This window comes from Lutjanus erythropterus, chromosome 24 (genome assembly GCF_056507025.1).
Source record: "Lutjanus erythropterus isolate fLutEry1 chromosome 24, fLutEry1.hap2, whole genome shotgun sequence".
NCBI lineage: Eukaryota > Metazoa > Chordata > Actinopteri > Lutjaniformes > Lutjanidae > Lutjanus > Lutjanus erythropterus.
In genome coordinates, this window is record NC_139340.1 from 10,166,306 (window position 1) to 10,194,193 (window position 27,888).

General features: G+C 38.7%; 3 protein-coding genes across 9 annotated transcripts in view; 1 reads left to right on the plus strand and 2 right to left on the minus strand.

Moving 5' to 3' along the window:
- Positions 1-9,324, plus strand: part of LOC146304727 (sodium-driven chloride bicarbonate exchanger-like) — a 61,741-nt gene extending 52,417 nt beyond the window's left edge. For 3 of the 4 annotated variants that reach the window (XM_084713775.1, XM_084713773.1, XM_084713776.1), the window contains 3 exons: positions 7,136-7,200; positions 7,593-7,706; positions 8,914-9,324. In XM_084713775.1, coding sequence (XP_084569901.1) covers positions 7,136-7,200; positions 7,593-7,706; positions 8,914-8,989 — 255 coding nt within the window. In that variant the 3' untranslated portion in view covers positions 8,990-9,324. Of the gene's footprint in view, positions 1-7,135; positions 7,201-7,592; positions 7,707-8,032; positions 8,071-8,913 lie in introns of all 4 variants that reach the window. The other variant, XM_084713777.1, reaches the window with a different exon arrangement.
- Positions 9,325-12,422: 3,098 nt separating this feature from the next.
- LOC146304728 (glucagon-1-like) lies at positions 12,423-14,689 on the minus strand. Of its 4 annotated transcripts, none has more exons than XM_084713494.1 (6): positions 14,534-14,689; positions 14,318-14,424; positions 13,964-14,119; positions 13,477-13,593; positions 12,922-13,065; positions 12,423-12,840 (listed from the first exon to the last, which is right to left on the minus strand). In XM_084713494.1, exons 2-6 carry the CDS (start codon positions 14,413-14,415, stop codon positions 12,813-12,815), a joined length of 543 nt encoding a protein of 180 aa, XP_084569620.1. In that variant the 5' UTR covers positions 14,416-14,424; positions 14,534-14,689; the 3' UTR covers positions 12,423-12,812. The 4 variants fall into 4 exon arrangements, with proteins under 4 accessions (XP_084569620.1, XP_084569619.1, XP_084569622.1 ...); XM_084713493.1 differs by having other exon boundaries at positions 13,958-14,119; XM_084713496.1 differs by lacking the exon at positions 12,423-12,840 and having other exon boundaries at positions 12,918-13,065; positions 13,958-14,119.
- A 1,342-nt stretch (positions 14,690-16,031) lies between these two features.
- LOC146304729 (dipeptidyl peptidase 4-like) lies at positions 16,032-27,434 on the minus strand. Its single transcript, XM_084713842.1, has 26 exons — positions 27,265-27,434; positions 27,072-27,159; positions 25,040-25,138; positions 23,843-23,934; positions 23,591-23,665; positions 23,440-23,492; positions 23,221-23,290; positions 23,005-23,125; positions 22,039-22,193; positions 21,826-21,923; positions 21,584-21,713; positions 21,050-21,088; positions 20,824-20,922; positions 20,628-20,698; positions 20,256-20,309; positions 20,056-20,174; positions 19,890-19,937; positions 19,700-19,798; positions 18,708-18,777; positions 18,419-18,613; positions 18,145-18,199; positions 17,863-17,962; positions 17,717-17,775; positions 17,549-17,621; positions 16,684-16,757; positions 16,032-16,581 (listed from the first exon to the last, which is right to left on the minus strand). The coding sequence occupies exons 1-26, from the start codon at positions 27,265-27,267 to the stop codon at positions 16,489-16,491; spliced, it is 2,232 nt and encodes a 743-aa protein (XP_084569968.1). The 5' UTR covers positions 27,268-27,434; the 3' UTR covers positions 16,032-16,488.
- Positions 27,435-27,888: the final 454 nt, after the last annotated feature.

The window sequence follows — 27,888 nt, forward strand, 5'->3', positions numbered from 1 at the left end:
CCGCATTTTTTTTTTTTCTTAAATGTCAGAAACTCGGTGGACTCGGCAGACTCTTGCTGACGTGGGACCGACATGGCTGTGCTACACTTGGTAGACTTGGTGCACCTACTACACCTGCACACTTATGAACACCAGCCATGTCACCACCACGTCAGCAGGGGGCAGCACAGTCTCCACCACTTGGACTGGCCTATCACAGTTGAGGAAATTGTGGCTGGTGGTTAGACTCCAGAGTTCAGTGTCTGAAGATTGGAAGATTGGAGGAGAACATTTATCACCATTGTATTATTATTTGATATGATTCAATCCAACTGTGTCTGTGTTCCCAAGAGTTCTTCTTCATTTTTAATTATCATACAAGAATCACAATCACAGAGAACTCTTATTGATCGCTTTTATGACATTTTTGTTTATTTTTTTACACTTGAGATAACTCAGATTGTCTACCTATGTGATCTAGTTATGGTCTTCATGTTTATGGAGTCCACAGATGATTTTACCTTTAAAAAAAAAGTTGAAAGGATCAAAATAAAGTGTGAAAAATAGGCCAGTCCAAGTGGTGGAGACTGTGCTGCCCTCTGCTGACGTGGTAGTGACATTGCTGGTGTTCATAAGTGTGCAAGTGTAGTAGGTGCACCAAGTCTACCAAGTGTAGCACAGCCATGTCGGTCCCACGTCAGCAAGAGTCTGCCGAGTCCACCGAGTTTCTGACATTTAAGAAAAAAAAAAAATGCGGGGGTGGGTGGCGCGGTTGGATTAGTGTAGTGGTTTCCTTCCTGGGTTTGTTGTCATGAGGTTTCCAGTTCAATTCCCCCCTTCTGCGACTTCAGCCCCCCTTCCCTCAATGCATTAGGATTACTGTCATATATATTTTACAGATGTAATATGATAAACAGAGGCACAACATAGAATTTGTACATGTTTATGCTGCTGGCACCATGTCATCGGAAGAACAACAAATCTTAATGTGATCTGTGTTGGTCCTTCTTAACACTTTTTTTTTTTTTTTTTTAAACTTTGTTGCATCTTTACATTTGAGTACAGTCATGGTACAGTGTTTTTCAGCCCTGGTCCTCAGAGCTCACTCATGTTTTTCATGTTGCATGTTTTAGATGTTTCTCTGCTCCAACACACCTCAACCAAACAATCAGCTCATCGTCAACCTGATCATTTGAATCAGGTGTGTTGGAGCAGAGAAACATCTAAAACATGCAGGGCAGTGAGCTCTGAGGACCAGGGCTGAAAAACACTGTACCATGACTGTACTCAAACGTAAAGATCCTCCTGTTTTACCTGTCAGTGTATCAGGATCCATTCATATGTCAAATATATGTTGTGTCTTTAATCTTCATGTTTCAATGATAAAACACATGTTCATTAATTAATTGTAATGTAATCAGGATAAGACACAAAGTATTAGTATTGTCACTAACTCATTAATTCATCCAGCTATGTGTTTGATTTGGGGTGGGGGTGGGTTGTGGTGGTGGTGGTGAGGTGGGTTGGGCGGGGGTGGGTGGTGGTGGCGGTGTGGTGGTGAGGTGCGTTGGGCGGGGGTGGGTGGTGGTGGTGTGGCGGTGGTGGTGAGGTGGGTTGGGCAGGGGTGGGTGGTGGTGGTGATGAGGTGGGTTGGGTGGGGGTAGGTTCTGGTGGTGGGGGTGTGGGGAGTTTCAAGTCTGCCGAGATTTTTGCCAAGTTGTAGACTCGAAACACCCCACAACACCAAAATAAGCTACCTCCAGATCCGACCCCCGCCCAACCCACCTCACCACCACCTCATCACCACCCCCACCATCACCAGCAGCACCCCCCCCGCTTTTGCTTTTACAAGGGAAATAATTCAAATTTACAACCACACTTAAGAACACCACAGGTACCAATAAAAAAACAAAAAAAAAAAAAAACAAATGCAGGAATAGCTCAACAAGATAAGCAGCTAATGTCTGGAACCTGAGGTGGGTGGATCAAATCCAAGCTCCCCAGTCCTAAACTTTTCAAAGTATTAGTATTGTCACTAATAAATACAACTTTGAATAAGTATGTAAAGGTCCTTATAAGGATAATAAATGATGAGATGAAGCGGAAAAATCCAATCCAATCCGATCCAATCCAATCAGTTTTCCACTTTTTCTTGTCTAATATGTGAAGAAAATCTTTTAAAAAACAGCCCAAACCTGTCTGATCCAATAGCTCAGGTTGTAAGACAATGGCTTGAGAGTTTGAGGTTGTGAGTTCAATTCTTATGAGACTCAATGACTTTTGAAGGCCAGAGTCCAAAGAAAAAAGTGAAAACCTCTGAGAACCTAAAGCTCACTACCTGATCCAATAGCTCAGGTTGTAAGACAATGGCTTTAAAGTTTGAGGTTGTGAGTTTGATTCTTATCCTCCTCAGTGATTTTTGAAGACCAGAGTCCAAAGAAAAAAGTGAAAACCTCTGAGAACCTAAAGCTAACTACCTGGTCCAATAGCTCAGGTTGTAAGACAATGGCTTGAGAGTTTGAGGTTGTGAGTTCGATTCTTACAAGGCTCAGTGACTTTTGAAGACCAGAGCCCAAAGAATGAAATGAAAACCTCTAAGAACCTATAGATAATTACCTGATCCAATAGCTCAGGCTGTAAGAGGATGGTTGGGGAGCTTGAGGTTGTGTGTTCGATCCTTATCATCCTCAGTGAATTTTGAAGTCTAACACCCAAAACGAAGACTTAAAAGCGCCCGGAGAACTACTCTCAGTGTGAGGGGTCACTGGTGGCGCAGTGGATTTGATAACGGCCTTACGGTGGTCAGCAGACGGTGTACCGTCTGGTTCGAATCCCGCTGCGGCAGTAGGGGCTCTGATCGGTGGGAGGTGAGGGGCTCGGGAGGGGGCTGTATCTCCCCCCCCCGAAGCTCCGGAGAGATAGAAGGAGGGGGTTATGCTTAAATTTTACTTCGTACACCCGGCATGTGAAATAGTGCAGGGGGGCCTGCCAAGTCAGGGTTGTGATGACAGCGACCTGACAACAGGTGGAGCACATGGCGTCAGGTCAGGTCAGTGTATTGTTTGCTCATTGGATGTTTCCTTTCAGAAACAGGCAGTAAAAAACAAGTGGTTATTTCTTTTTAAAGGGAGAGTTCACCCAAAAATCAAAATACATACTTTCCCCCTAACCTGTAGTGCTATTTATCCATCTAGGTGTTTTTGGTGTGATTGTAGAGTTTTGGAGATATCGGCTTCTCTCCAGTATAACAGAATTAGATGGCACTCATTTGTGATGCTCAAAACACCCCATAAAAACATACATTAAAAACCAGTGTCTCCTTAGAAAAATCCACAGACCTTGTTGTGAGGAGTTTCATAAAGGAAGTATTTTATTCACACCAAGGTCTGTGGATTAGCCAGGTTTTGAATTTTTCAAACATACTTTTTTGGGTGTTTTGAGCAGCACAAACCCAAACTCTACATCTCACACCAAAAAGATCTAGATGCACAAATAGCACTACAGGCCAGGGGAAAGCATGTATTTTTTCTTTTGGGGTGAACTGTCCCTTTAAAGTACAAAATGCAACGCAAATACAAGGCATTTTTCTTTGTCATGGTCAAAAAGGTATGAACTAACTGAATTTAAGAAATGGTTTTCATTTTTTACTTGGTGCACCAAAACATAAAAAGACTAGAAAACAGAAAGGAAAAAAGGCAATTTTTTTCATATTCTGAGACTGGTCATTAACAAGACAATAATTAGATTTTTTAAAACATATCCATAAGAGTCATTTGAGCTCTTAGACAGTAAAATAAATCAAATTTGACGTAATTATAGCAAGAGTCACTAGCAATCCTACATTTGCACTTCGTCTTGTAAATGACCACATCCTTTTCCAACCAAGGTACAGTTTAACTGTTTAATTTCTGACAGAAATTGTGGCAGAAACTTTGTTTTTGGATGTAAAAGAAATATATAACTTAAGCCTGAAAAATCTGACACATTAAATAATTACAGTAGTTACTTAATTTGAAATTGAACTGGACCTCTTGGCAAAAAAAATCTTTATATTTCCATATGATATTTTGTTTGTATGCTATGTATTATATGAACAACAGTGCAGTGCACTGATAGTCCACCAGAGGGCAGAAGACATGGTTGTTTAGAAAAGTACTGATCATACTGATCTATCAAATATGATGTAAATGGTATCTGTGGGCTTGCATCTAATTATAATGATGAATAATGTTGCGCTCTGTCAATTATTTTTCCACTGTGCTGCCTTGAAAATCAAAGTTCTCTACTTCATTTGTCAGCAAAATGACTGATCTAATGAGAAAAACTGCATGATCAATTCATTATGTTAAACGTTAGGTTTTAGGTTCATGAGATTATTTACCAGAAGAAAACAGGTCGAGGAATTGAGGCTGTCAAATAAGGTTAATTTAGATTGATTGAAGAAAAAAAACAACTTTAATAATAGCTGATGAGCTGTATTTCACACTGAAAATTATTTTAATTATTTGCTGTTTCTATTCTATAATAACATTTACAAGCAAATATTATGTCTTATTTATTAATTTTTTACATGTTATTTGTATTATTATTATTATATTTATAATTTATGACATTAACCATAATAAAATTCCTCTCAATGATCATACAATCTTTTCCAGTCTTCAAAGATTGAAAGATTTGTCAGAATTTTAAATTCTTGCCATAAAATGTTCATCTATGGAAAAATAACTATTACTTATTATTTTATTGTATATATTCATGCTATTTTTGCAACATAAACATCACATATTATTTAAAAAACAGTTTTCATTTTTTTATATTTATTATTTTTAGAATGAATGAATCTCAATTAATATAGTCTGAGCCTCAGTTCCTATATTTATTTTCTTCTGGCAAGTAATCCTTAAAATCTTACTCTTAAAAACCTTCAAGCATCATGAAAATGTTTTCTCATTTCTGAAACTAATTTCAGTCACAAGTCAAGTAGTTAAAAAGCACCTTGGTCAGACTTTTCCTTTCTATGTTCTAGTTATTTTATTGTTCTTGGTCTATACGAAATGAATGAGAGCAGCCATACGTCACGTGCCACGACCACGCCCCCTTTGGGCGAAAACACTGAAAGCGACCAGTGAGTTTGTGTTTGTGTCAAACAATTCATCACAAATAATTAATGATGTTTTCTGAGTTAATGACACGTGTGTCTGTAGATCAAAGTATATCAGAAAAGAGTCTTAGTGATGTTGTAAATAAAGTTTTGACTGTCAAAAAGTACGGCTCTACTATGAAACAACTGCTTTTAGAATGGGGTTTGGTGCGACAGTACCAAAACAGCAAAATAGTGAAGATATTGACTGGCCTGACTGGCCAGAGGAGTTTGGCTCTTAGTTAGTTTAGTTTTCTTATTCTATGCTTTGAATCTGCATACATTTTGCATTAGCCGCCAGTCCAATCACAGTGCATGTTTCCACCAAAAAGGGGGCATGATGTAGCAGCAAAGTACCCGGATGGCCAGCTCCCATTCATAGAAAATGAATTACAAATTACCTCGTCTCTTTTTGACCACGACAAAGACAAATGCCTCGTATTAACATTTTAAAGTTTGCATTTTAAAAGAAGAATCAAATAACCTCTGTTTTTTGTTTTCAAACAGCGTTTCTGAAAGGAAAATCCAATGAACAAACGATACACTGACCTGACCTGGTGCCATGTGCTCCACCTGTTGTTAGGCCGACTGCCAAACCGGAAGCGGAAGCTTCCAACTACATTTGTAGAGGAGTGTGAGGGCCTGGACTATACCACGTGGTTTACAGTACGGTTTAATGAAGCAAAATCATAATTTCTACACTTTTTTTCTTCTGTAAGTCGACAGGTATCACAGGTAGAACAAGGGATCATTACTTGATACAGCAGGTCGATAAAATATAAAATATAAGATCTGTGACTCTTTATTCTATTTAATTTTATACATGCAACCTGCTCTCAATGGAATCACTTTGTGATGCAAACAATTATTATCCATTTAGCACTTGCTAATAATTGTTTAAATAGATTTTCACACACACACACACACACACACACACACACACACACACACACACACACACACACACACACACAAATCTTGGCTATGATAAAATAAAAGCTCTTATGATTAATCAAATTCCTAACATAAAAGAAATAAATTCCTAACATATCAAATATGATACAAAAGAAATATCATATGTGTTAATTATATAGTTTTATTGTTATTACTATTATTATTTGATGTGTTGAGCTTTGATGAATCTGTGATATGGTTTCAGGATGAGCAGTGTCTCCCCCGTGTGGTACAGAGAGGTCATTGCAGATAGATGTGGCAGTTAATGTACACAGGGGGTGTGAAAAAATCACTACAAATAAAGTTCGTGATACTTGTCCTCAATGAAGGAAATGTCCACAGCTGTTCAAGGCTTGAGTAGAAGCAAAGTTTAATATTTTATAGTTTTATGGCTGAAAATGGTTAGAAAAGGCTGTTGACATGCAAAAACTTTCATTAGTAAAATTAGTCAAGACAAGGTGTGTCACTGTCAGTGGTTCACTGTCTTTTGTTAACAAAGACAAAATGCCATAACAAAAGCCATAAAGACATAACAAGAAAAAAAGTAACAAGACAAAAATCGATATAAAAGACATAGCAAGACAAAAATAAAATTTAATTTAGTCAACATTTATCTAAAACCATAATAATAACATAGTTTGTTTTACATAGGGTTTTTTTTCCCAGTAAAATCATAAAATGTAAAAACTGGCTCATGTTACTCCATTCTCCTATACTCAGGCCTATAATTCTGCCAAGATTAGTGTGTTTGGATGGGATAAGGGGTATCTAAGGTTAATTAAGCTTTTTCTCTACACACATACTGTTGTAAAGTGTAACTTACTTTCACATAGTCATTTTCCTTTGTGCAAATCACACCACTATTTATTTATAATGTACTCTGCAATTTATTATAAGACAAATGATTTTTCTGTCTAATTTATAATTAGTGGACACAAATCTGATCATATATTTTTATTGAACCTTTGAAAAAGCATGTGGCTGAAGGTCACCACACATGATTTGAGTTAACTGAAGAATCACTTAAGTCCTATATTACATTTTTATTTATTTCTTCAGGAGGAACACAGTATTATTGCAGAGGAGGAAGGCATTGTACAAGTGCCGCTGGAAGGAAACTACAAGTAAGTAATTTTAATCTTTCATCATAGTCTGCATTTTTAGATTGGAAGAAATACTTAAATCCTTTACTAAAATAAAAGCAGAAATACTAGTGTTGTGTTTACATCTTATTTCTGATATTCAAGGTAGAATAATAAATAAATTTATTTGTGGTGAACAAATTAATTGAGCAGTTTAATCAACAATAATGCATCATATTATATGAAATAATCATATTTTGAGTCTAAAATCAATCTGCAAAGTATAATTATTCCTAGATCCAATACTACTTCAAGCCATTAAGTATGAGAAGCATCAAACAGTCTAGTTTTGCTATTTAGCTTGAGAAATTTCACATGGAAAGTGAAATAATTTTTTTTTTTTGTCCTGCTTGTTTTTGTGTGTGTGTTTGAAGGAGTGATCCAGCCACAGTGAACATCACTGATGAGATGTCCAAAGGATCTTTCGGGAATGTGTGGAAGAGCGTCAACCCTGCTGAGACCACCAAGAAGGAACCAAGCGCTAAAAGGTGAGGCTCCTTATCCACATCACTCACAGATATCTCTCATACGTCAGAGTGCTTGAACACTTAGTCGAAATACATTGTTTTTCAGGGTCAAAAAGTAATTAATTTAAAGGGGAGCACAGCATCTGGGTGTCAAAGCAAGCAGTGGCAGGTGTTTATTATTGAGAAGCTATGGAACATTTACTTTATTATTTTCCAGGAAACTGAGGAGCGAGTATGTTTAGATAAAAGGGGTTTATCTAAGAGCAGCCCTGCCCTCGCAGGTTTCCCACAGAGTAGACTAACATAGTGTCTCCTGCCTGCCTCTCTCATTCCACTCCACCCCTAAGCTCCCCTTCCTAACCTCTCAGAAGCTGATATCCCAAAGGTAAGTAGTTCCCAGTCCCTGTCAGCATGGAGAGTCTTGTCTTGTCTTTATTGCTGATGACTGTTGATTGTTGCATGATGAAAACGGTGTTGGTCTGTGCTGCGACTTTCGATTCGTCGACTCAATAAATAAACCGATAAATCAGTAATAAATTGATGTTGGAATGACGACACAGCATGGCCTGGGTGTGCATGTTATTTCAAGGACATATTTTATGATGTGTTTTTTGCATGTTGTAAAAACAACTGCAGTAGCACTATATCTCATATCTCTATATATATATGACATATTGGCATGCTGTGTGATCTGGGTTGTTAACTGTTAGATTTCACCACCTTGGAATTGTAAGGTTCTCTCATCTTTGTCAAAATTAAATTACAACTTTATGCCAGGTTAAGTTTCAAATATCTTTGGACTTTTTATCCAGAAAACAAAAAGGTTCAAGCTATAACCTAAACTTAAACTCAGTTTATGAGAAATCTCAAGACTGAGGGGTTATATTGAGGATTATACACGGCGATAAATGTTACAGACTTAAAAAAAAATTAAACCTATAGCGGAATGGAATGATTTAAATGATGATTTAATGATTTAAACTTAAACTTTTGAACCTATATTCAGTGAATTCAGAATAAATCCACTATATTTAATGTTCAGACTGGTTAACTTTAGTGTTTCTTACAAATTTAGTATCATGTATGAAAAAGATTTGTTCCACATATAATTTTTGCTGTTTGGAATGCAAAACATCCGAAACACAGAGAGAAGCTTTATAATTCCAAGGTGAGGATTTGCTTTTAAGATTTCGCTCGGTTTATTAAATCATTCTTTTTCCCCGTGCAGTAGTTCCAGTGGCGGCGAAAAGCGACACAAGCGCCGGAGGCATGAGAAGAGTTTGGACAGGGAGACAAGTTTGTGATGACACATACTGGCGGTGCCACTGTGCTGTCACTCAGTAGATCAAAAAACTAAAAAAAATAACACAAAAAACAAAAAAACAAAAAAACGTGCCACACTCAGCCACCTTTGTACTGTGCTACACTGTGTTTTTGTCATGTAAGTCTGTGTGCAAGTTGTGTAATACAAAGAAAAATTTGTTAGAAACAGTATTAACACGAGGAACCGAGACAAACTTGTGTTCTTTTTTCTATGTGTATCAATGTTTGGTGATACCAGCAACAGAAGGAAGCCAGAATTATATGACACTTTACAGTAACTGCTGTGTCAATGGGCCAATTAAAAATTTTAACAATTTTTAAATCTACTTTATTTGTATTTTGTATGTTTTTATATTTTTCCAACAACGACAAGTTGTCCTTTTAAAGACCTGCCACAGCAAACCGCAAAGTGGATTTTGTGTGCAGTATTTAATGCCGCTATTGACTTGATGCACCTCACAATAGAAAACCACAGAGTAGATATTTGCCAATACTAATCTATTTCACTGGTATCTTAAAGGCTTGGCTCTATAGCAAATCTAGTAATTTTTTGGAAGTATTAAATATACATTTTATATATTCTGTATATCTAAATGTTTTTGTGACAGTGACCGCTCATATCACTCCAGAGTCTTCTCCATTGCAATTTTACAAATAAGTGTCTCACCTCCAGTAAAGCATTTCCCCAAACGAGTGAAAGGAATAGTCTGACATTCTGGAAATGGACTTTTTTCATTTTCTTGCACAGAGTTACACAAGAAGGTTGATGCAGCTCTCGTGTTTGTGCACGAAATATGAAGTGAAGTGAAAATGGTGAAACAGCTCCAACGGCGTCCAGATGTACCAAAATCCACTTAAAGCCCTTGTTTTCTATAATTCATATATAAACTGAAATGTAGCTAGCTTAGCATCTAGACTGACAAGACTAAATCTGCTTCAAGCTCACCAATTAACACTTTATATTATGTTTATATAATCTGTATTCAAACAGAAATAAAAAAAAAAAAAACGTTTACCAGTTCTTAGATAGTGACAGCTTCATATTTAGCACACAGACATCAGAGAGCGCTCAGTTTTCTCAAATAACTGTCAGCAAGAAAGCAAATAAGTACATTTCCCAAAAAAGGACTATTCCTTCGGGGAAAGTACAGTATATTTTGGGGGCAGGTTATTGAGAAATTACATTTTCAAGCTAGCATGGCGGCATAGTTCAGGTACTTTGAGTACCTCTTGCTACTTGGCCTTGGCTTTTTAAAAACTCCCTGAATTTGCAAATGCTGAACATTAGGGTGACTGTACAGAAAGCTCTATGTTTTCCACCTTCATACTCTTTGTCATCTTGTCAGTAAGTGTCATCCATGGACATGTGATCTCCTCTCCAAATGACCCTCAACGTGTTAGCATCTGAAGCTAATTGTTTTTAAAAAAAAAAAACACCTGCATGACGGCGACACAGACTTGACCGTCTCGCCGCAGGACCATGGTTACTTCTAGAGATGCAATAATACCCTTTTTCTGGGAAGGGCAACATGTAATAAACGGTAAAGAGTCTTAACAATGTATAATACATAGTATATTTTATTCATGTAAAATGTTACTAATATATTACTAACATGAAGTCAGTGTTGAAGGCAGGTTTTTGTTGTAGATGTTCTTTTTCCCATTGTCTAATTGATGGTTCTTAGTTGATTAGAGAAACTTAATAATGGGTCAAAATTATATCAATATCAAATATTTTGACCACTTCTGTGTGGAATTTCTGCCTTAAATTTGGTAGTGATAGCTGTACACTTTCTGCTAATTTAAGTCACCTGTATAGAAACCTATCAGTTCAGATCTGTTGTTATAATGTGATTTGTTTCACGAGAATGAGAGCGCGAGTGAGTGAGAGCATAAATAAAGATGTTAAACAAACTGCTGGAGTGACGTGGTATTTTATTGATCCCTGTTCTTGCTTCTGTCCACAGGGAGGTCAGAGGTCATCTGAGGTTTTAACACAGCACCATGCATTTTTCGCTGTACTATGTTTTTGTCCAATATTGTACCGTGCTGTATTCCCCAGGGTTATACTACACTACTCTGCAACTTGTCTCCACCTTTGACCTCAGGAGCTCAGTGTCTTTGGCCTCATGGGAGGACAGAGAGCAGAGAGCATCCTGAACCCTCAGGCTGAAGTTCCTCTCGCCTCACTGTGGCAGAGATGCTGTATCTCTGACCCACAACACTCCCACAGAGCTCACTGTCCTCCTTTAAAATGAATGAATACATCAGAAACAGCAGGATTAATCTGTTGCATCTCCTGCAGGACTGTTTTGATTTGTCTTTTCCTGATTGCATGATCTGACAGCTAAGATAAAGGTACAAGTTTACATTTAGAATGAATAATAAATAGAAATGAAACTGCATTTTAAACTTTAAAACTAATAAAAATTCAGCATATTGCTTTTATTTTCATTTTTTCATTATACTCTACTGTGATGGAAGAAATATTCAGATCCTTTAGGTAAACTCAGTTTGGGGAGTAATGCATTACTGCAATTTCACTACTTTTGAACCAAGCATGTAACTAATTACTTTTTTCCCAATTAAATAAAGCACAAACAACAACACAACAAAAATTAGCACTCCTTAGATGTTACTTAATGTCACAAGATTTTTTTTTTTTTTTTTTTTACCTGTGAGATCATCCTGAAGTACAGTGTTCCCTAACCCTGGTCCTCAGAGGTCCCTGTCCTGCATGTTTTAGATGTTGATCAAGTTGTTGTCAGGCTTCTGCAGAGGCTTGATGACGAGCTGATCATTTGAATCAGGTGTGTTGGAGCAGGGAAACATCTAAAACATGCAGGACATGGGGTCCCTGAGGACCAGGGTTGGGCACCACTGCTGCAGTAGAAGGACTGACAAGGTGTCTCTGCAGGTGTTTCTGACAATCAGCCATGTTTGTTTTGAAAAATCTGAGTTGTACTTGAAGTGACCGGCCAAGAGGTGGCAGCGTACTGGACGATGCACTACTTTGCACGTGCTGACTGATGTGCAAATATACCATCAAAACAGATGATGCACATACAAGAAAACAGCTGGTAAACAGCTGTCCAGTGCAGTGACCATCAGAGGGACAGAGATCTTTGTACGGAATATCAAAGATGTCAATATCAAATAAATAAATAAATGCTTAGAAATAAATATAAAGGCAAAACAAATATGTCTAAATCATTGTAAATATAATTACATAACAAAAAAAAAGATTTTAATGTGGATAAATAAAAGTAGTCATTTGAAAATCATTAATGAAGATATAAAAATACCTAAAAGTAAAATTAAATACACTATTTGTGAACCATTTTGAAACCTTCAACAGGAAGCACTGGGCTAAGAGACAACATTTGAGAATAACTGATCACACACTGATACATCTGACTTGTATTTATTGTCTCAAAATATTGCTACAAACACACAATGAGAAACTTTATTTTGCAGGGCGGATTAGTAATATGCACACGACGTGCGTTTCCTACAGGTCTACCTGAGATTTCACTTTTTGTGTTCTTGTTTTCACCTTAAAAATATAGAAAATAATTTAAACTTGTAGAAAAAAAATGTGCCCTCAAATTAATTTCTTCTCTCTGTTGCACCATAAAAACTATGGAAGATGAGCAGTTTTTGTGTCTTTGCAGAAGTAAAAAAGACTTACATGTTTAAATATAGTGTTGACATTACGACATGCAAAGCAGTATGGCTTTCTATTCCTCCTGTATATGGCTTCTTTGTGTGCAGCACAAAGAGGGAGTCCTCAGAGGGAGTGTCTCATTGGTCCTCTGCTCGTCTTTTCGTACTGCAAAAGAGAGAAAATCACCATCACTCCAAGTCGTGCATTTCTGGTGTACATCAGCTCAGACATGTGACTCAGGTTTACCTCTCCCCTGAAGGCTTGGAGGTCATGACCCAGAGTAAATATTCCTTGGCCGCCATGGAGTCCAGCACCTTGTTCACATCACTGGTGAAGGTTCCATCTACATGCCTCCTGCTGAACGCTTCACCCCGCCTGACGGTTTCAGATCTGAGTGTGCACACATGCAGGCACATGATACAGCGTGCCGTTTGAACTCTAACATTTGACCTGCGTTCATCAGGAAATCATCCGTTTTATTATTCTGATCAGTGAAGACACTGTCTGGTGTGATCATTTTGTGATTGGTTCACCGCCCGCTTGCATGTTTTAGGTCAAAAATCACCGTAGAAACATATCAATCAACACAGTGCGAAAAGTTCAGGTGATTTATTTTAAGCACAAACACAAGGAACATCAAGGAAAAAAAAGCAAAGAAAGGGGAAAAAAATTTTGGCAGAAGAAGCGGTTGATTAGTCTCTGTCTCTCTCGTCATGGTGGAATCAGACACAGGCAGGCAGGTGGGACGTTAGAGGGTGTTTGGTACTGTAGGAGGAGGAGAAGGAAGGAGGGACAGCCTACTCTCTTCTGACTTGTCCAGACTTGAGCCTGGCCACAAAGTCTTTGATTGCCTGGTCCTTCAGGTAGGAGCTCACGTCGCTGGTGAAGGTCCCGTCTGCGTGGCGCTTCTCTGCAGCGCTGAAAACACACATGGAATATTTTAGATGATTTTAACATTTCAAAGCTGCTCTTTCTGATTATTTTCTTAGTGTTTATTCCCACTCTACTGTGCACAAAAGGCACTATATAAATAAAGTTTTCAGTTTCAGATGTCTAACAGTTCCAATAAAGAGACATTTCTCATCAGGTGGCTTCAATTAAAATATCTATTCAAATGATCCAATATGTCACAGAGATTAGAGGAAAGTTAAGTGTGTAGAAAAACTTCTTTCTCAGAGGTCAAGAACCACAAGAATCATCAGTTTTAACAATCTAATAATGTCGTATATTATAATAAATAACAAGTTCTGATTCTGATGATAATTGCTTGAATGCATCTTACACTGACCCGCTCCTCTTGTTGTTCATCAGCCACCGCACGAAGTCCTGCGCCTTCCTGTCCTCCAGGTATTTGCTGTAGTCGTTTGAGAAAGTTCCCTCCGAGTGTCTCTTCATGTTCGACAGCTCCTTCAGCTCGTCCCCTAACGTGTCAGCTGTCTCAAAACTGCAGCACGGGAGGGAAAACACAGAAAAAAATATAGTATTTTTTATTATAACTTGATCCAAATTCTTTCTGGGGCCCCTGACCTTTCCACCATCAGCACAAAATCTCTTCATAACGTAAGGTGGCTCAACATTTTCTGAGAAACTTCATGGACCCCAAACAAAGACAGTCCCGCCGGTCTGGACGTGATTTCTGTACCTTGAGCTCTCGTCAGCCTCGAGCAGAGGAACCTGCCAGCTGCTCTGGATGAAGCCGAGGACCAGGAGGAGACCAGTCAGGGAGTGGATGCTTTTCATGGTTACAACCTACACCACAGCACACACACACACACACACACACAAAGTGTTTGCACATTGGATCAGAAAGCTAAAAGTAAAAAGTGATTTCCCACATTTCAACAAAAAAACAGCTCACCTTTTCTTCTTTCTTTCCACAGATCGGTGCTGTTAGTTCCTCTGCTTGTCTGAATGTGGCCCTCCTCTCCTACTTTCAGGTCTTATATACTGTAATACCAGGAGGGGGACGGGTCTGCTCAGGTGGGCCAATTTGACCACTCCGCCTGCCAGGTCCACCTGTTACTCTCAACCCATTAGACACGGGCCCCCGTCACATCGGCCGAATCAACAAGCCGAGCATTTGTCCAGAGAGGAAAGATGCTATTCATGCGTGATGCCAGCTGGTACTTAGGTGTTAAGATCAAACAAGCGCAGCTCATCCTGTTAAACACAAAGTAGGGAAGATGCTTTAATGTGCTACTGTGTCATCATGATAGGAAGAGATACGTGTGGACGATGAGTCAGTGTTTGTGGATTCTTTCCGATCAAATTTAAAAGATAGGAAATATTGACGGCTCTTATGCATCAGTGGCAGTTATCTCCATTTTACAAGGGCTGATGTTCAATAAAAAAAACAATAGACTCTCACAAAGTCCCGTGTGTTTAATTTGTTGAAAAAGTCCAGGATATATCAGCATAGTGTCAAGTCTGAAAGAACAGAATATTTCTCTTTTATTTCCAAAAATTCCCATAGATCCAGAGTTTTATTCAAGACACTGAAAAGAATACTGAGCCCCGCTGTCAGTAATTATTATTATGAACTTAACTCCATTTCTTCTTTGTCTGGTATAATTTCACAAATGGAGCCAAGTATTCCTCTGTGCCAACATTTAATCTTTACTTCAACAAGACTAAGAGTGGTGTCTTGAGCTAAATGCTAACATCATTATGCTCACATGCTCACGATAACTGATTTAAGGATAATGTTTATCAGAGATGTGCAGCTCGACTTGGCCTTTAACACCACTGACTCCCAACTTTGAGCCTTTCGACTTGAAAATACTTGATGCCTTCCCCCAAACCCAAAGATTAAAAACTGCTACTTAAAAACTGTTCCGCAAATCATTAATTTCTTCTCATGTCCAGAGTCAACTAAAGTTAGCGCTTCTTGTTTCCAGCAAGTCCAAAATTTTATTGCAAAAACAAAAACTTTGCAGTGGTCGTACTCTGACTCACATCCAGATGTGAACTGCGATAAACTCCACCAGATATATCAAGGAAAAATGTTCATACTTTATGCTTCACAAGAACAAACGCGTGAAGTTTGCATTTGCAGATTTGCACATGACAGAAGAGTGGATCACTGGTCTTGGCAGAGGTCTTTGGCTGAGTCAGCATTTGCATTCAGCTGAGGCTGATAGGAATACTTTGTTTTTACATGTATTTGGTTCAAAACCAAAATATTAAACAAAATAAGACTTCGATGATAAGTAGCAGCACGCACAGATCTATATCTTTCTGTAAAAGGTGCACAGTTGTGACAAAGAACAAAACCGTGGCCACAAACAAGAAGACCACCTGATTATGATTTACCTTTAAAACCAAATAAAGCACAAGATATTTCTGACAAAAAGAGCTCTTATTTAATTCTTTATTATTTTATAAAAGAAATATTACATTAAACAGTCAACAATCTCATGAATTTTGTAAAACTGTATAAAATTGTTTGTTTAATTATGTTTCTGTCCATAATTTAAGACAACACTGTAAAAACATTTCCACCAGTATAAGTACAGTTACACTTTGGGGGAACATTTTAAACCTTCATATTATTACATGTATGTTCTTCGTCAGGTCAAGTAGCAACCTCATTAAAAATTCAAGAGAAAACCACGAAAAAAAAGAGACAATTTCCAGAGAAGCTGTTTCTACTGACTGAAAGTATAAGACAAAATTTCACAGACACAGAATGACATGAGGACTCAGTAAGTTTCCTCCATCATTTGAAGCACAAATGATCAAGTCTGCATTTACAATTAAAGTCTTTCCCAAAAAATATTGTAAGATTTTAATTCACATGAGGAAGAGAGATCTTTATGCAAAGCACCTCTTCAGGAAGTGAGTCATGTGGGTGTAGACGTGTTGATAGGCCGAGCCGCCGAGACCGTGATCCTTGTCTGTGTACCACTGAAGGAAGAAGGCAAAAAAAATAAAATGTTTACTTATTTTAACCAACATACAGAATAAAGTCTTCTAGTGATTCCATTCTGGATTTTTCAGATCACTCACCATCGCCTCGAAGTCCACCTGCTGCTCCACCAGAGCTTCAGAGATCTCAGCCGCCTGCTGGAAGTGAACATTGTCTAGAAAATAAAAAATTAATTGTCAAATCAACAAGGTTTTCAAAGAAATCTGCCCATCCGGTCTAAAGATCAGGAGGTCACCAAGAACTGGACCACAGATCCTGATTATCTGCTGCAAATTAAACACGTTCAACCATGACTTTTCCAAAACACCGTGTCGTGGCCTGACCTGCTCATCGAGGAGAAAGTTTCAGCTAAAATTTTGGGAAAATATGCTTGTTTGCATTCTTGTTGAGAGTCAGAAGAGAACAGTGATACCACTCGTGTTTGGCATTTATATAGAAACACAGCTAATAGCTTCAGAAAAGAACTAAACTAGCTGCCAACTGTGGTTTCATCAGAAGTTGGTGTCATAGGCTACGTTAATAAACAGAGTGGAAGAAGCAGAGTTTGCAAACCGGAAACAAAACCACTTGTTTGGCAGCTCCCACTACATCTCAAAGAAGAAGAGGAAACAAAACCGGTTTCATCTTCAAGAGAAAAATGAAGACAAGTCGACACTTCTTCTTCTGCTTCTCTCTGAGTGGAAACAGCTGATCAGTCACGCAAGTCAAATGTTTGCTGCATCAGAACTTATTTGGAAAATGTAAGCATCGACTCTTTTCTTTTGCAGCACCCTTGATCTAAAAACTTCACATGTGCATACATACATCTGTAAAAATATTAAAATGTGAGAATGTGAGAGTGTAGTTCTATGGTTTGAAAAGAAACTGGAGACAACATGTCTTATCTGGGTTACTATATAAAATATAAATGCAGAAAAATATAACTAAATGTTCTGATTAACTCACCGTCAGCTGTTCCATGCACCAGAAGGTACTGCACCGAATGGAAATTCTTGGCCCTCTCAGTTACTGTTGAGTTCTGCACACAATCAGATTTGTGTTTATTTCTGACCACTGGCAAAAAAACAACAACAACAAAATACGAGAGATTAAGTGTCACAGAGTGATTCTTACAGCGTAGAAATTAGGATTCTCAGATGGCTGCTGCATGTAACGCTCCGTGTAGATGGAATCTGGAATAAACGGGAGACATCGTGGGTCATTAAAGTGTCTTAACAGCTTGTTAACATGAAAAAGTTGCTGAAAATGACAAAGAATACCATAATAGACCCATTTGGAGACTGGAGCGACCGCCATTCCACATTTGAAAACTCCACTCCCAGCTCCCAGCACCATTGACGTCACATATCCACCGTAAGACTGTGGAAGACAAAAATCTCATCTTAATCCTTAAGTAAAGACAGATCACACTGACAGCAGGGTCAAACATTAACTTATTTTCATTTTATTGCCCTCTGAGCTCTGAAATACCACGTGCTACAGGTCATACATTTCATTTTTTCTAACATTTTTGGTTTAAATGTGCTTGTTCTCCTACTTACCCAGCCCCAAATAGCAACTCTGTCTTTGTCAATGAATCCCATTTCAATGAATTTCCTAAAATACAAAAAAATAATTAATTTAAAAGAATGTGAACAGGACAAAAGCCTCTGATCATATTTGTGACTTGGAGCTCATGACAGTTCCTGTGTGTCCGTCTGTGTTTCTCCCTCAAAAACAAGTCAAATCCAGCTTTTTTTTTTTCGGGGAAACGGAAGCTGTTTGTTTGAGCGGGAGATGCATTGACTTTTCTGAGCTGCTCCTCGCCCTCCTCACCTGGCCGCCGTTATCTGATCTTCCACCTCATAGGTTCCCAGACGTTTGTAGATTGCGTGCATTAACCCGTCGCCTTGGAAACCACTTCCTCTTCCGTCAAAGCTGGCGACGATGATTTTCTCAGTGCTGGCCAGGTAGGTGGACCAGCTCACCCTGTAGATGTAGTCTGCTTTCTGACTGCAGGGACCAGCGTACCTGGAAGGTCGGGCAAAATCAGGTTATTTGTCAGCTTTTAGAAAGCATACACACTTTTATCATTATCGCTTTTTGTTTTGTGATAAATCCTTACACGTCTATTAGTAAAGGGTACTTCTTGGATTCATCAAATCCTGGAGGCAAAAACATCTGGTACCAGAGCTCTGTGGAAAACAGTGAACATCGTCAGAAAGATGTGAATGAATGGAAATGGTGGAAGAAATTAAGTCATTTGCAAAAACAGATAATTTCCCAGAAAAGTGTGGGTTTAGTAGACTTTTGTTTTCTGCATTCTTTTCATATTTCATTCAACTTTTTAATCCCATTCAAACTTAAAAAATTATTCACCGTTTTCTGAAACTTGGTTATAATGGCAGTCAATGAGAAAATCCTTCAAACTCACTCGACTTCACCCTGTCGCCACGAATTCATACATTCACGTACAAACTCCATTCCAACTCTCAAACGCTTACAATGCCGTGGACTTTCAGTCACTAATTCAGATTTTCAATATCTCTTTTAGTTTTTCTACAGCAGCAGTTTAAAAAACATGAAATTTTCATCTCTTCTCAGACTTTATAATGGGTGTGTATTGCGTGGAATCATTACAGCTAGAGTGGGTGATGTCATCGCTAGAGTGGAGAGCAGCTATAAAATCATCTAGAAATTTTCTCTTAAACTCGCTGCTACGGTCACATTGTTCACTCTACATACACAAATTGAAGAGGATTTTGTAGTAAAAGCCGCGCCGGTCGCAGAGGCGCGACCGCCAAAGCAAACGGACCAACAGTTTGGGCTGAGCGGGGTCTAAAAGGGCAACGAGTACAACCTGCCGCCCCATTCGCTCTCAGCTTGTGGCATTCACACCTGCAATTTCTTCAGAAATCTTGAGATAATGATATTAAATAGAATTATTGTAAGCGTGGTATAATGTAACATAGGATTCAAGGATCATTTATCAATTACAGTTATAGTTTCGTCATACTGCACACAAAACACAACATATATACTGATAATTAAATTCAGAGGATAAAAATAGAAAACAGATCAAATACATAAATACAGCTGGTTGTTGAATTAACTCACTGTGTCCGTAAAGTTTGATGAAGCCTCGACGCATGGTGGGCATTTGGATGTCTGATATCAGACCCTGAAATCCTTTATTGTCCTCCAAAGCTCTAAGTTCTAAAAGTGCAGGAACACAGAAAGCTCATTAGATGAACATTTTTCCCATTCTGATATTCTTTCATATTCAATTACCAAATTTGTGGATTACCTTTATCAACCCGGTTATCCATCAGAGCATGGTACGGAACGCCGGGACCTTTGAGTTAAAATTACAATAATATATCATATTTTAACAATACTTGTTTGTTATAGACAGTGATACGTTTCCAGAAATCAAAGAGGCAAAGAAAAATAAGAAACAAAGTCTAACTGACCACTGCAGCTCATGCGGAAATAAGAGGCATCGTGGCTGAAGTAGGCCGAGTTATACAGGCAGTCGTCTCCACGTTTCCCACAAGTCAGACACTTTGTCACTTTGACAGCCCGTGTATATCTGAAGAAACGCATTAAATCAAAAAATATGTCTTCATATAATAAAACCAAAAACACAAAGACTGTAAAATAAAGCCCTTACTTGTAAACATTCCTTCCTCCTGGCCTGTCGCCCTCTTGGTTACTTGAATAATACCTGTGGAGTAATTGGTGTGAATGAGAGGGAAAAGAAACAAGACGAATTAGAGATTAAGGCTGGGTATTGTTTCATTTATTTTCCACTGATACGAGCGTTAAAACAATTATGTTAAGACAATTACACTTAAAAAAGGTGAAGGACATGGAAGTTGCTCTGGGTTTCTGTGCCCAACCCAAATTAGAAACACGAAAGGTGAAAGAAAGTGTGGAAAAATACATCCTGCATGTTTTTGCAAGAGAGAATCTGTGTGCACACGTCAGGTTTCGCTCATCTTCATGAAGCTGTATGCAAATGATACAACACGTTCCAACTTACACGCTGTCACCGGTAACTTTCAGAATGTCGATGACTTCCCACGGTCCAGAGGTGATCGCTGTGGCCTTGCCCTGCATGAGTGAGTCAGAATATGTGTGGGTGCTAAAATTCTTCACAAAGGATGTTGTGCAATGTGAGTGATATTGAGCAAGAAAAAAAAAAGCAGGTATTGATGGTGTGAAATCTTTCGACCTACCCCGACCACATGATGGATGTGCTTGTACCCTTTTCCGTCGCTCATCAACAGGTAGTAGCTGTTCTTGTCTGCAGCAAAAACTGGGTCTGGTGGTGAGAACTGGGAAGAACAAGTTTATGAGCCAAACACTTCCTACTGAGCGCGTAAATCATAAATATATAGTTCCATTTCTTAAAAAAGGGCATAATATTAAATTAAAAATCCTTTAACAGTGTGGTGTACATACCCGCCCAATCCAACCAGAGGTACTTGTCAGTTCCAGATGCTGTAAAAAGAAATAAAATCGCTTTTATAGCTGCACTAAAGTTACATTTGATAGCAGTCCACCTGCCTTATCAGTCCGAAAACAGACGCTGTGACACTGAAGTGAATTTAGGAACAGTTAAGCTAACATGGGGAATTTCCAACAACAAAGCTGAAACAGTTTTATGTGTTATCATCAAGGCTGCTGCAGGGCGCTGAAATACTGCATGAAGCTTTTTGCAGTCAGGTTAAAGCAACAACCAAACAAACACTCCATCCACCTGACAGGGCGGCGTGTAGAGATGCTGATTAAACTGTATGATTATTGCACAGGTATGTCTTAGAGCCTCATAACAAAAGGCAATGAAATGCATTGAAATGTGCAGCCAGTTTTAATTTAATGCAGGAATGCATGACATGTATGTTCCATGTTAGCAATGTAATATTCCATGCCATATTTGGTTCTACATATAGTGGACCAAAAACAATAATATTGATCATTTGTAACATGTTTTACCTCGCCAGGATTCCACTTCGATCCAGCAAAATTGTAGATCTGAAGGATGAGGTGCTGCTGCAGCCTCTTCAGCCACTGGACAGCAATGCGTTCATCTGTCGCCCAGGTTACAGTGGCCAGATAGTGTTCACTGAAAGAAAGAAGTCATGACGGTCCAACTTTGTACATCAGGATCCTCCATCCTGCTATCAGGGGAGGAGATGACAAACGAAGTTTAACAGCGTAATAAAAACTATCATTACCTCGAGCCGTATGCGGCTGGAACAACCACCTCAGTAATTTCTGTCGTGTTGTCTGTGTCCACAACAAACAGCTTCACAATAGGGTTGGGAGTACCTGGCTGCACCAGAACAGAACATAAGATACATCAGATCATCAAGATCACGCAGAGCAAATTCATATAAAACAGTAAAATGATCCAAGTAGTCAAACAAGTCCTGGATGGATGTTCCCACCTTTGGATATGGAATGACGACAGTGCTGGGGTACTGCTTATCGCCGTACCACGTGTACTCGATGTTGTGGACCTCGGTGTCATTGGACTCGATATAAGCCACGTACTTCCCTCCAGGTGACCACCAGAAGCCCTGGTGGGTCGAGAACATCTCCTCTGGAGGAAGAGGGAAAGTCGAGTTAGTTTTTTATGTCTTGATAGGTTAAAAACTGCAACTAGAGCTGCGACAATTAATCGTTTTCAACTATTAAACTAATCATCATCTTGATTATTCTTTTTTTTCTGGGTTTGTTACTCCTCTGTGACAGTAAACTGAATATCCTCTAGTTGTGTACAAAACAAGACATTTAAGAATATAATATTGGGCTTTGAAAAACACTGTTTTTTAACCATTTTCTGACCAAACGGATCGCTTAATTGAGAAAATAATTGACAGATTAATCAACAATGAAAATAACTGTTAGTTGCAGCCCTAATTTGAACAAGCAGATATCAGCTTGACACTTCCCCACGTTTTATTATGCATATATTTATATGCTATTTTGCACAGAAAAATAAACACCAATATGTGTATTTTGGACATTTTCTCACCACTAGTCTGAAAGAAGAAACATTTAAAAAATTACCAGTGTGTGAAAAAGTTTTGTTTTTGCCTGTGATCACCATTTTTATATTTTGTTTTGTCTTTGAACTCCATGTCATTGAAAGTTTTTATTTCCACTCTGTTACAGTTTTCACTGTTACGTCACTGTTAAAGTCACTGAAAGTTTGATTGATTGATCGATTGTACTGTCTTGTGATTAATAAATCTGCTTTATCACTTTCCAGTTAGTTGGTGCAGTTGAGGTGTCATGCAGAACTAATTTGCATATCTAGATCCAATAACAATGTAGGCAAAATGGAGATAAGGACTCTTATCAGTACCAGGTGTAATGCCATTAATGCCAGGTGTAAATATGACGCTCACCCTCATACACCCAGTCCGGGACCCCATTAAAAATCTTATTCTCCTCGCCGTTGGAAGTGACTTGCTGTGGCGGAGACTCGGGGCTGTTCTTCACATACACATTATTTTTCCAAACATAGGCCTGGAAAATACAATGAGAACACAAATACACACGTTTAGTCACTCAAAGTTACGCACATATGACCAATCATCAATCATATGTCCGTCCTGACTCACCAGTTTGTTTCCTGCTGGGGCCCAGGCAAAGTACTGGACCTCATCAGGAATGTCAGATGTGAGAAATGTGCTGAAATGAAATAAAATAATCTAGTGGATGCTTTTAAATCGAGTGCATTGCATTATCGTAAGTGCATACATTTAACTGTCCATAGGTAGCCAAATACTTTTTGTATGTGTGAAAATAAAGCAGTGAAAATTCATAGACGGGGTTCTTACCTTGTGTTCCGGTCATAAAGTGAATATGAAGCTGTAAATGAATGTCTCCACAGCTAATGAGACAAAAAACACACACACACACACAAAACTATGGATCACTTCAGGTGCTTTGAATATGCATCAGATTCATGTGAAGAGAAGCTCAGCGTACCTTGGAATAGTTGCTCATGAACGCAACGTATCTGTGGTCAGCAGACAGCTGGTAATCATAAGCTCCTTTTTCATCCTGCGCCGGTAAAAAGACGACTGTTGTTAGAGTTTCACCAACCCTCTGCTCATGAGCTCACACACAACACTGTATTTGTTTGGATGAGTATGTGCAGCAGTTTTCAGGCTGATACCATGTGATTCACGCCGCTGACACAAAAGAAGCACACAGATGCACATGAGCAGGGTGACTTACGAACTTGTCTCTGTTCAAGAACTCGCTGTGAGCTCCTGTAAGGACGTTGTTGATGAAGACTGAGCCCTCAGACTTTGTCAGATACTCATTATCTGTGGAAGACGAGGAGAAAGTTTAATGTAAAATAGTCAGTATGATAAAAAAGACACATGCTAATGGCTCTCTGAGATTGAACAGCCTAACTTACCATGTTCACCATCTTAATTTAATGTTTTAATATGCTAACAATTACCGCCACACACAAAATACAGCTGAGACTGATGGTCATAGATGAGAAGTTAAGGCCTCAAACTTATTTCAATGTCTGCACCGAATTTATGGCATTCTGTTTAATTTTGATGCATTTCATATAAGATAATCAAAATGCAGAATGCATGCTTTGTTTGCCTGCAGGTAAACAGTTCATGTTAAGAGTAAAAGAGGCAGGATGTACTGGCTGAAATGCAGTCTTGTTACCCTGATGGATCCTGTTTCTTTTTTAGATTTTTTACATCTGTTTATACAGTAGAGATCTCAGCACCATTCTCGTGTATCAAGTTGCTAATTGGACTGTAAACAGTGAGTAGACCACGGAAGAGGAAGTCTTGGCCTGGATATCCGTTATCTTGATATCCGTCAGCTACTCAGGAAGCCCAGACGTGCAGGCCATCGCCCCCAGAGGCTAAATCATCATCATCATGACAGCTGAAAGTGTTCCAAAGTTGGACTCAAAATAGCAAAAGTCAACTTCATAGTGGAAAAGTTGTGAGATCCTTCTCTCTTTATGCTACTGTCACTGCACCCCAGCTAATTTGGTGGCATATAGATGAATATAGATACAGAGTAATGTATGAGTTAACAGTTATTATGTGATGATGCATCAGATGTTGTCTGATCACATGAATTCAGCGTCTTCATGATGGTGAGCAGCACCCTGCATTCACTGGTGTTAAGTGATTGTACAGTTATTACAAAGTGTTATAAAATAAATGTTCCATGCACACTCGTCATAATTACATGAAGACAAACGGCCACTTGAATGAAAGGCTCAATCTAAGTGAATTAGTAACTAGGACAGGGACAAGGACAGCTCTGTCAGTCACTGATAATAAAGCGTCCTCCGGGACACAACAACGGTTTAAATGCCAGGACACACCTGGCTGTAATGTCAATATAAATGTCAAAGTTTAATTCTGGTGATGACGAATCGTCTCCCACCTGAGATCCACCTCATGCCGTAAGACTTCGGTTTCAGTGTACTGTTGAAGACGTCCTCCAGGGTGAAAGTTCGCTGGTTGTTGGTCCCCTGCTTGTCCTCTGAAAGCACGTGTTAGAAATTTAGTCTCCAAGGTCACAGGTGACAGATATGATATCAGATCCACACACATCATCATCATCATCATCATAAAAGAACTGTAAAGGCTGGGACTGATAATGACAAGTGGAATATTGCTTACGTCAGTGAGTGATTGCAGGTAATTATGGGAATTATTACGGTGTGTGCTGAGTGAGTATGAAGCTATTTAAAGGTGAGCACATGTTGTATCAGCAAAACTCAACCGTAACCCTCCCTTTGTGGCGTAACTACAGATTGAATATTGCAAGAAGAAAAGACTGACAATATATACTGTGATTTTACATGGTTAATTATTTTAATTTTATAAAACGGCTAGTGACTGACTGTTTTCTTTTATTCAAACATTATTCAAACATTTATTGCCAACTGTTTGCACATGCTCAGGACATGGCTGGGTACTTTAATTTTACTTCACTAGGAAACAAAAGAAGAAGTTAAAAGGAAAAAACAACTATATACAAACAAAAAAAAAATACTGCAGACATCAGATTTATTAATTTTTTTTTTTTCAAAGACATAATTTTTCTTCTTTTTTTAAATATTGCAATAAATATTGTATCTTTGTCTTTTAATCATAGTATTATTGAACCGTGAGTTTTTGGTGTTGTTCCATCAAGAACTGCAATTAACCCATTCACTGCCAACTACTAATCAATTTGAATATTTTTTTTTTTTAACAAAACAAGACATTTGAGGACGTCACCATGGGCTTTGGGAAACACTGATCAATATTTTTCATGATTTTTCTGACATTTTATGGATCAGACAGCTAATTGATTAATTGCAACTAATTGATTAATTGCTATTGTTACATCCCTATATATATATATTTATATATTCAGTACACACCATTTAAAGGGGACAACTTGACATTAACCAGGACTACATGGCCTAAGCACGGCTTCTAGCCAAGTCTGACTAGACTGGAGATTCCAGCCGGCCCAAAACCAAACACAGCCTCTGAGACCAACTGTGGCCAGTTTGACACGAGGGGATGCAGTACTGAGGTGGTTTTCTTGCCGGGTTTGGCTCCTAGCTAAGTCAGCTAATTTGCCGGCTAGTTCCACAGCCAACCAAACTAACCTGTTAATGCCAGATAACAGCAGAGAGTGGTTACCCAACTTTTGCAACAAGAAAACTAGCAAACCAACTTCTGTCCTTCAGCTTACTCTGTCAGCCAAATCACCTTGGTACTGTACTCTGCTGTCAAACTGGCCTTATAACATTTAATGACATCTTCATGACAAGTCTAAATGGCACCACTTTTGATGAAGTCCAAGACATTATTCATGACACTGTTACAAAACATATGACAGTGCAATAATACTGTGGGACATCTTTATGAGGAGTCCAACTTTACCTGAGGTCAAGGTGTCAAGACCTACCACATGTGACAGTTTAATGTCATGTTAAAACATAAAGCTAAACAGTTTGATAATGGCAGGTTGTTATAACACAGATGTTGACAAGTTATGTTGTCTTGGTTAATGTCAAGGTGTCATAACAAGGACATCCTAAAAAATTAAATTTAATTAATTAAAAATGACTTAATTGGCAGAATGACACTTAATGATAACAGTTAAACATTCATAAAGACTCCTTCATGTTCATGACAGGTGTCATACATGGCATGTCTTATGTACACCCCTTCAAACAAAGTCTTACCTTATATTCTACTAAAACATTTTTTATTCTTCAAGGGAAATAAATTCTCAAATTTAGCCACATTTCCCATCAGTATTTTTGACGAGGTGACATTAAACAACACTCCAAGCGGATGATGCGTAATGACGCGTGCGTAATGAACGGTCTTTCGCGTTTAGCGGTGCGTCTGAGCGCAGATGATGCATTAATACCAACATGTGAATCACTTAATATTTAGCAAAGACTCACCTTTCAGATATATGGCCGTGGGCACCGCTATCAAAATGACGACCACCGCTACCCCGAAGACTCCGAGGAGCACTTTGGCGACGGAAACCTGTTGAGGAGTGAGCGGACAAAAGTCAGAAAACCGCTCCAAAAAAAGAAAACGCTCCGTGAGAAGCAACACAACATCGATAAGTGAGTATCAACCAGCACCGACCATTGTCTCTGAGCTTTCAGGTCAAGTCTGTAACCAATATCCGTCCAGATCACAACTTCATCGATCCAGCCGGCTGCACGCTGGAGAACACTGAAGTTATGCGACAGAAACTCTCGCTTTGCTGTTAAATATTATCTCAAGTGAAGTTTCAAAGGTGGGACAATAAATGTCCAGCGGAGTAAAGTTCGTCAGGTTTGATGCTGTTCCAGTTTTTCAGGAAGTGTAGCGGCTGCTGTCAAGGCTGTTCTCCAAACTGTCCACTGCTCAAAACATTTACAACTCATTCATTCAGAGCGTCGACACACAACTCCCTCAAAACAACACACTTTAGACAGCTTTCACTTATAATGCATAGACTGTAAATACCACCATTATTCTGCTTTTAAACTGCATTTAACAATAAGCATGCTGTGTTTTTGTTCAAACTTGCAACACTGCCTACAAAATGCCTGCAGCTTAAAGGAAGTTTACACTGTAAGACGCAGTTGTTACTGTTTACTGAGTGAAAAGCATGAAATAAACAGCGTGGCTGCACACAGTGAGAAGAAACAGATATGAAACGGGTCCAGGCAGTTACTCTGTTTGTTTACTGTCATTAAGCTGGTCATAATGATGCAAACAAAG

Excerpts from the sequence above, each read along its gene's own strand:
- LOC146304728 (XM_084713493.1), bottom strand. The coding sequence starts at position 14,415 with ATGAAAAGCATCCACTCCCTGACTGGTCTCCTCCTGGTCCTCGGCTTC. Across the intron at positions 14,120-14,317 it reads GAGGCTGACGAGAGCTCAAG|TTTTGAGACAGCTGACACGT; the intron begins GTACAGAAATCA and ends CCCGTGCTGCAG. Across the intron at positions 13,594-13,957 it reads AACAAGAGGAGCGGGTCAGT|CGCTGCAGAGAAGCGCCACG; the intron begins GTAAGATGCATT and ends GTGTGTTTTCAG.
- LOC146304729 (XM_084713842.1), bottom strand. Across the intron at positions 20,310-20,627 it reads AAAGTTACCGGTGACAGCGT|GTATTATTCAAGTAACCAAG; the intron begins GTAAGTTGGAAC and ends ATTACTCCACAG. Across the intron at positions 17,622-17,716 it reads AGAATCCTAATTTCTACGCT|AACTCAACAGTAACTGAGAG; the intron begins GTAAGAATCACT and ends GATTGTGTGCAG.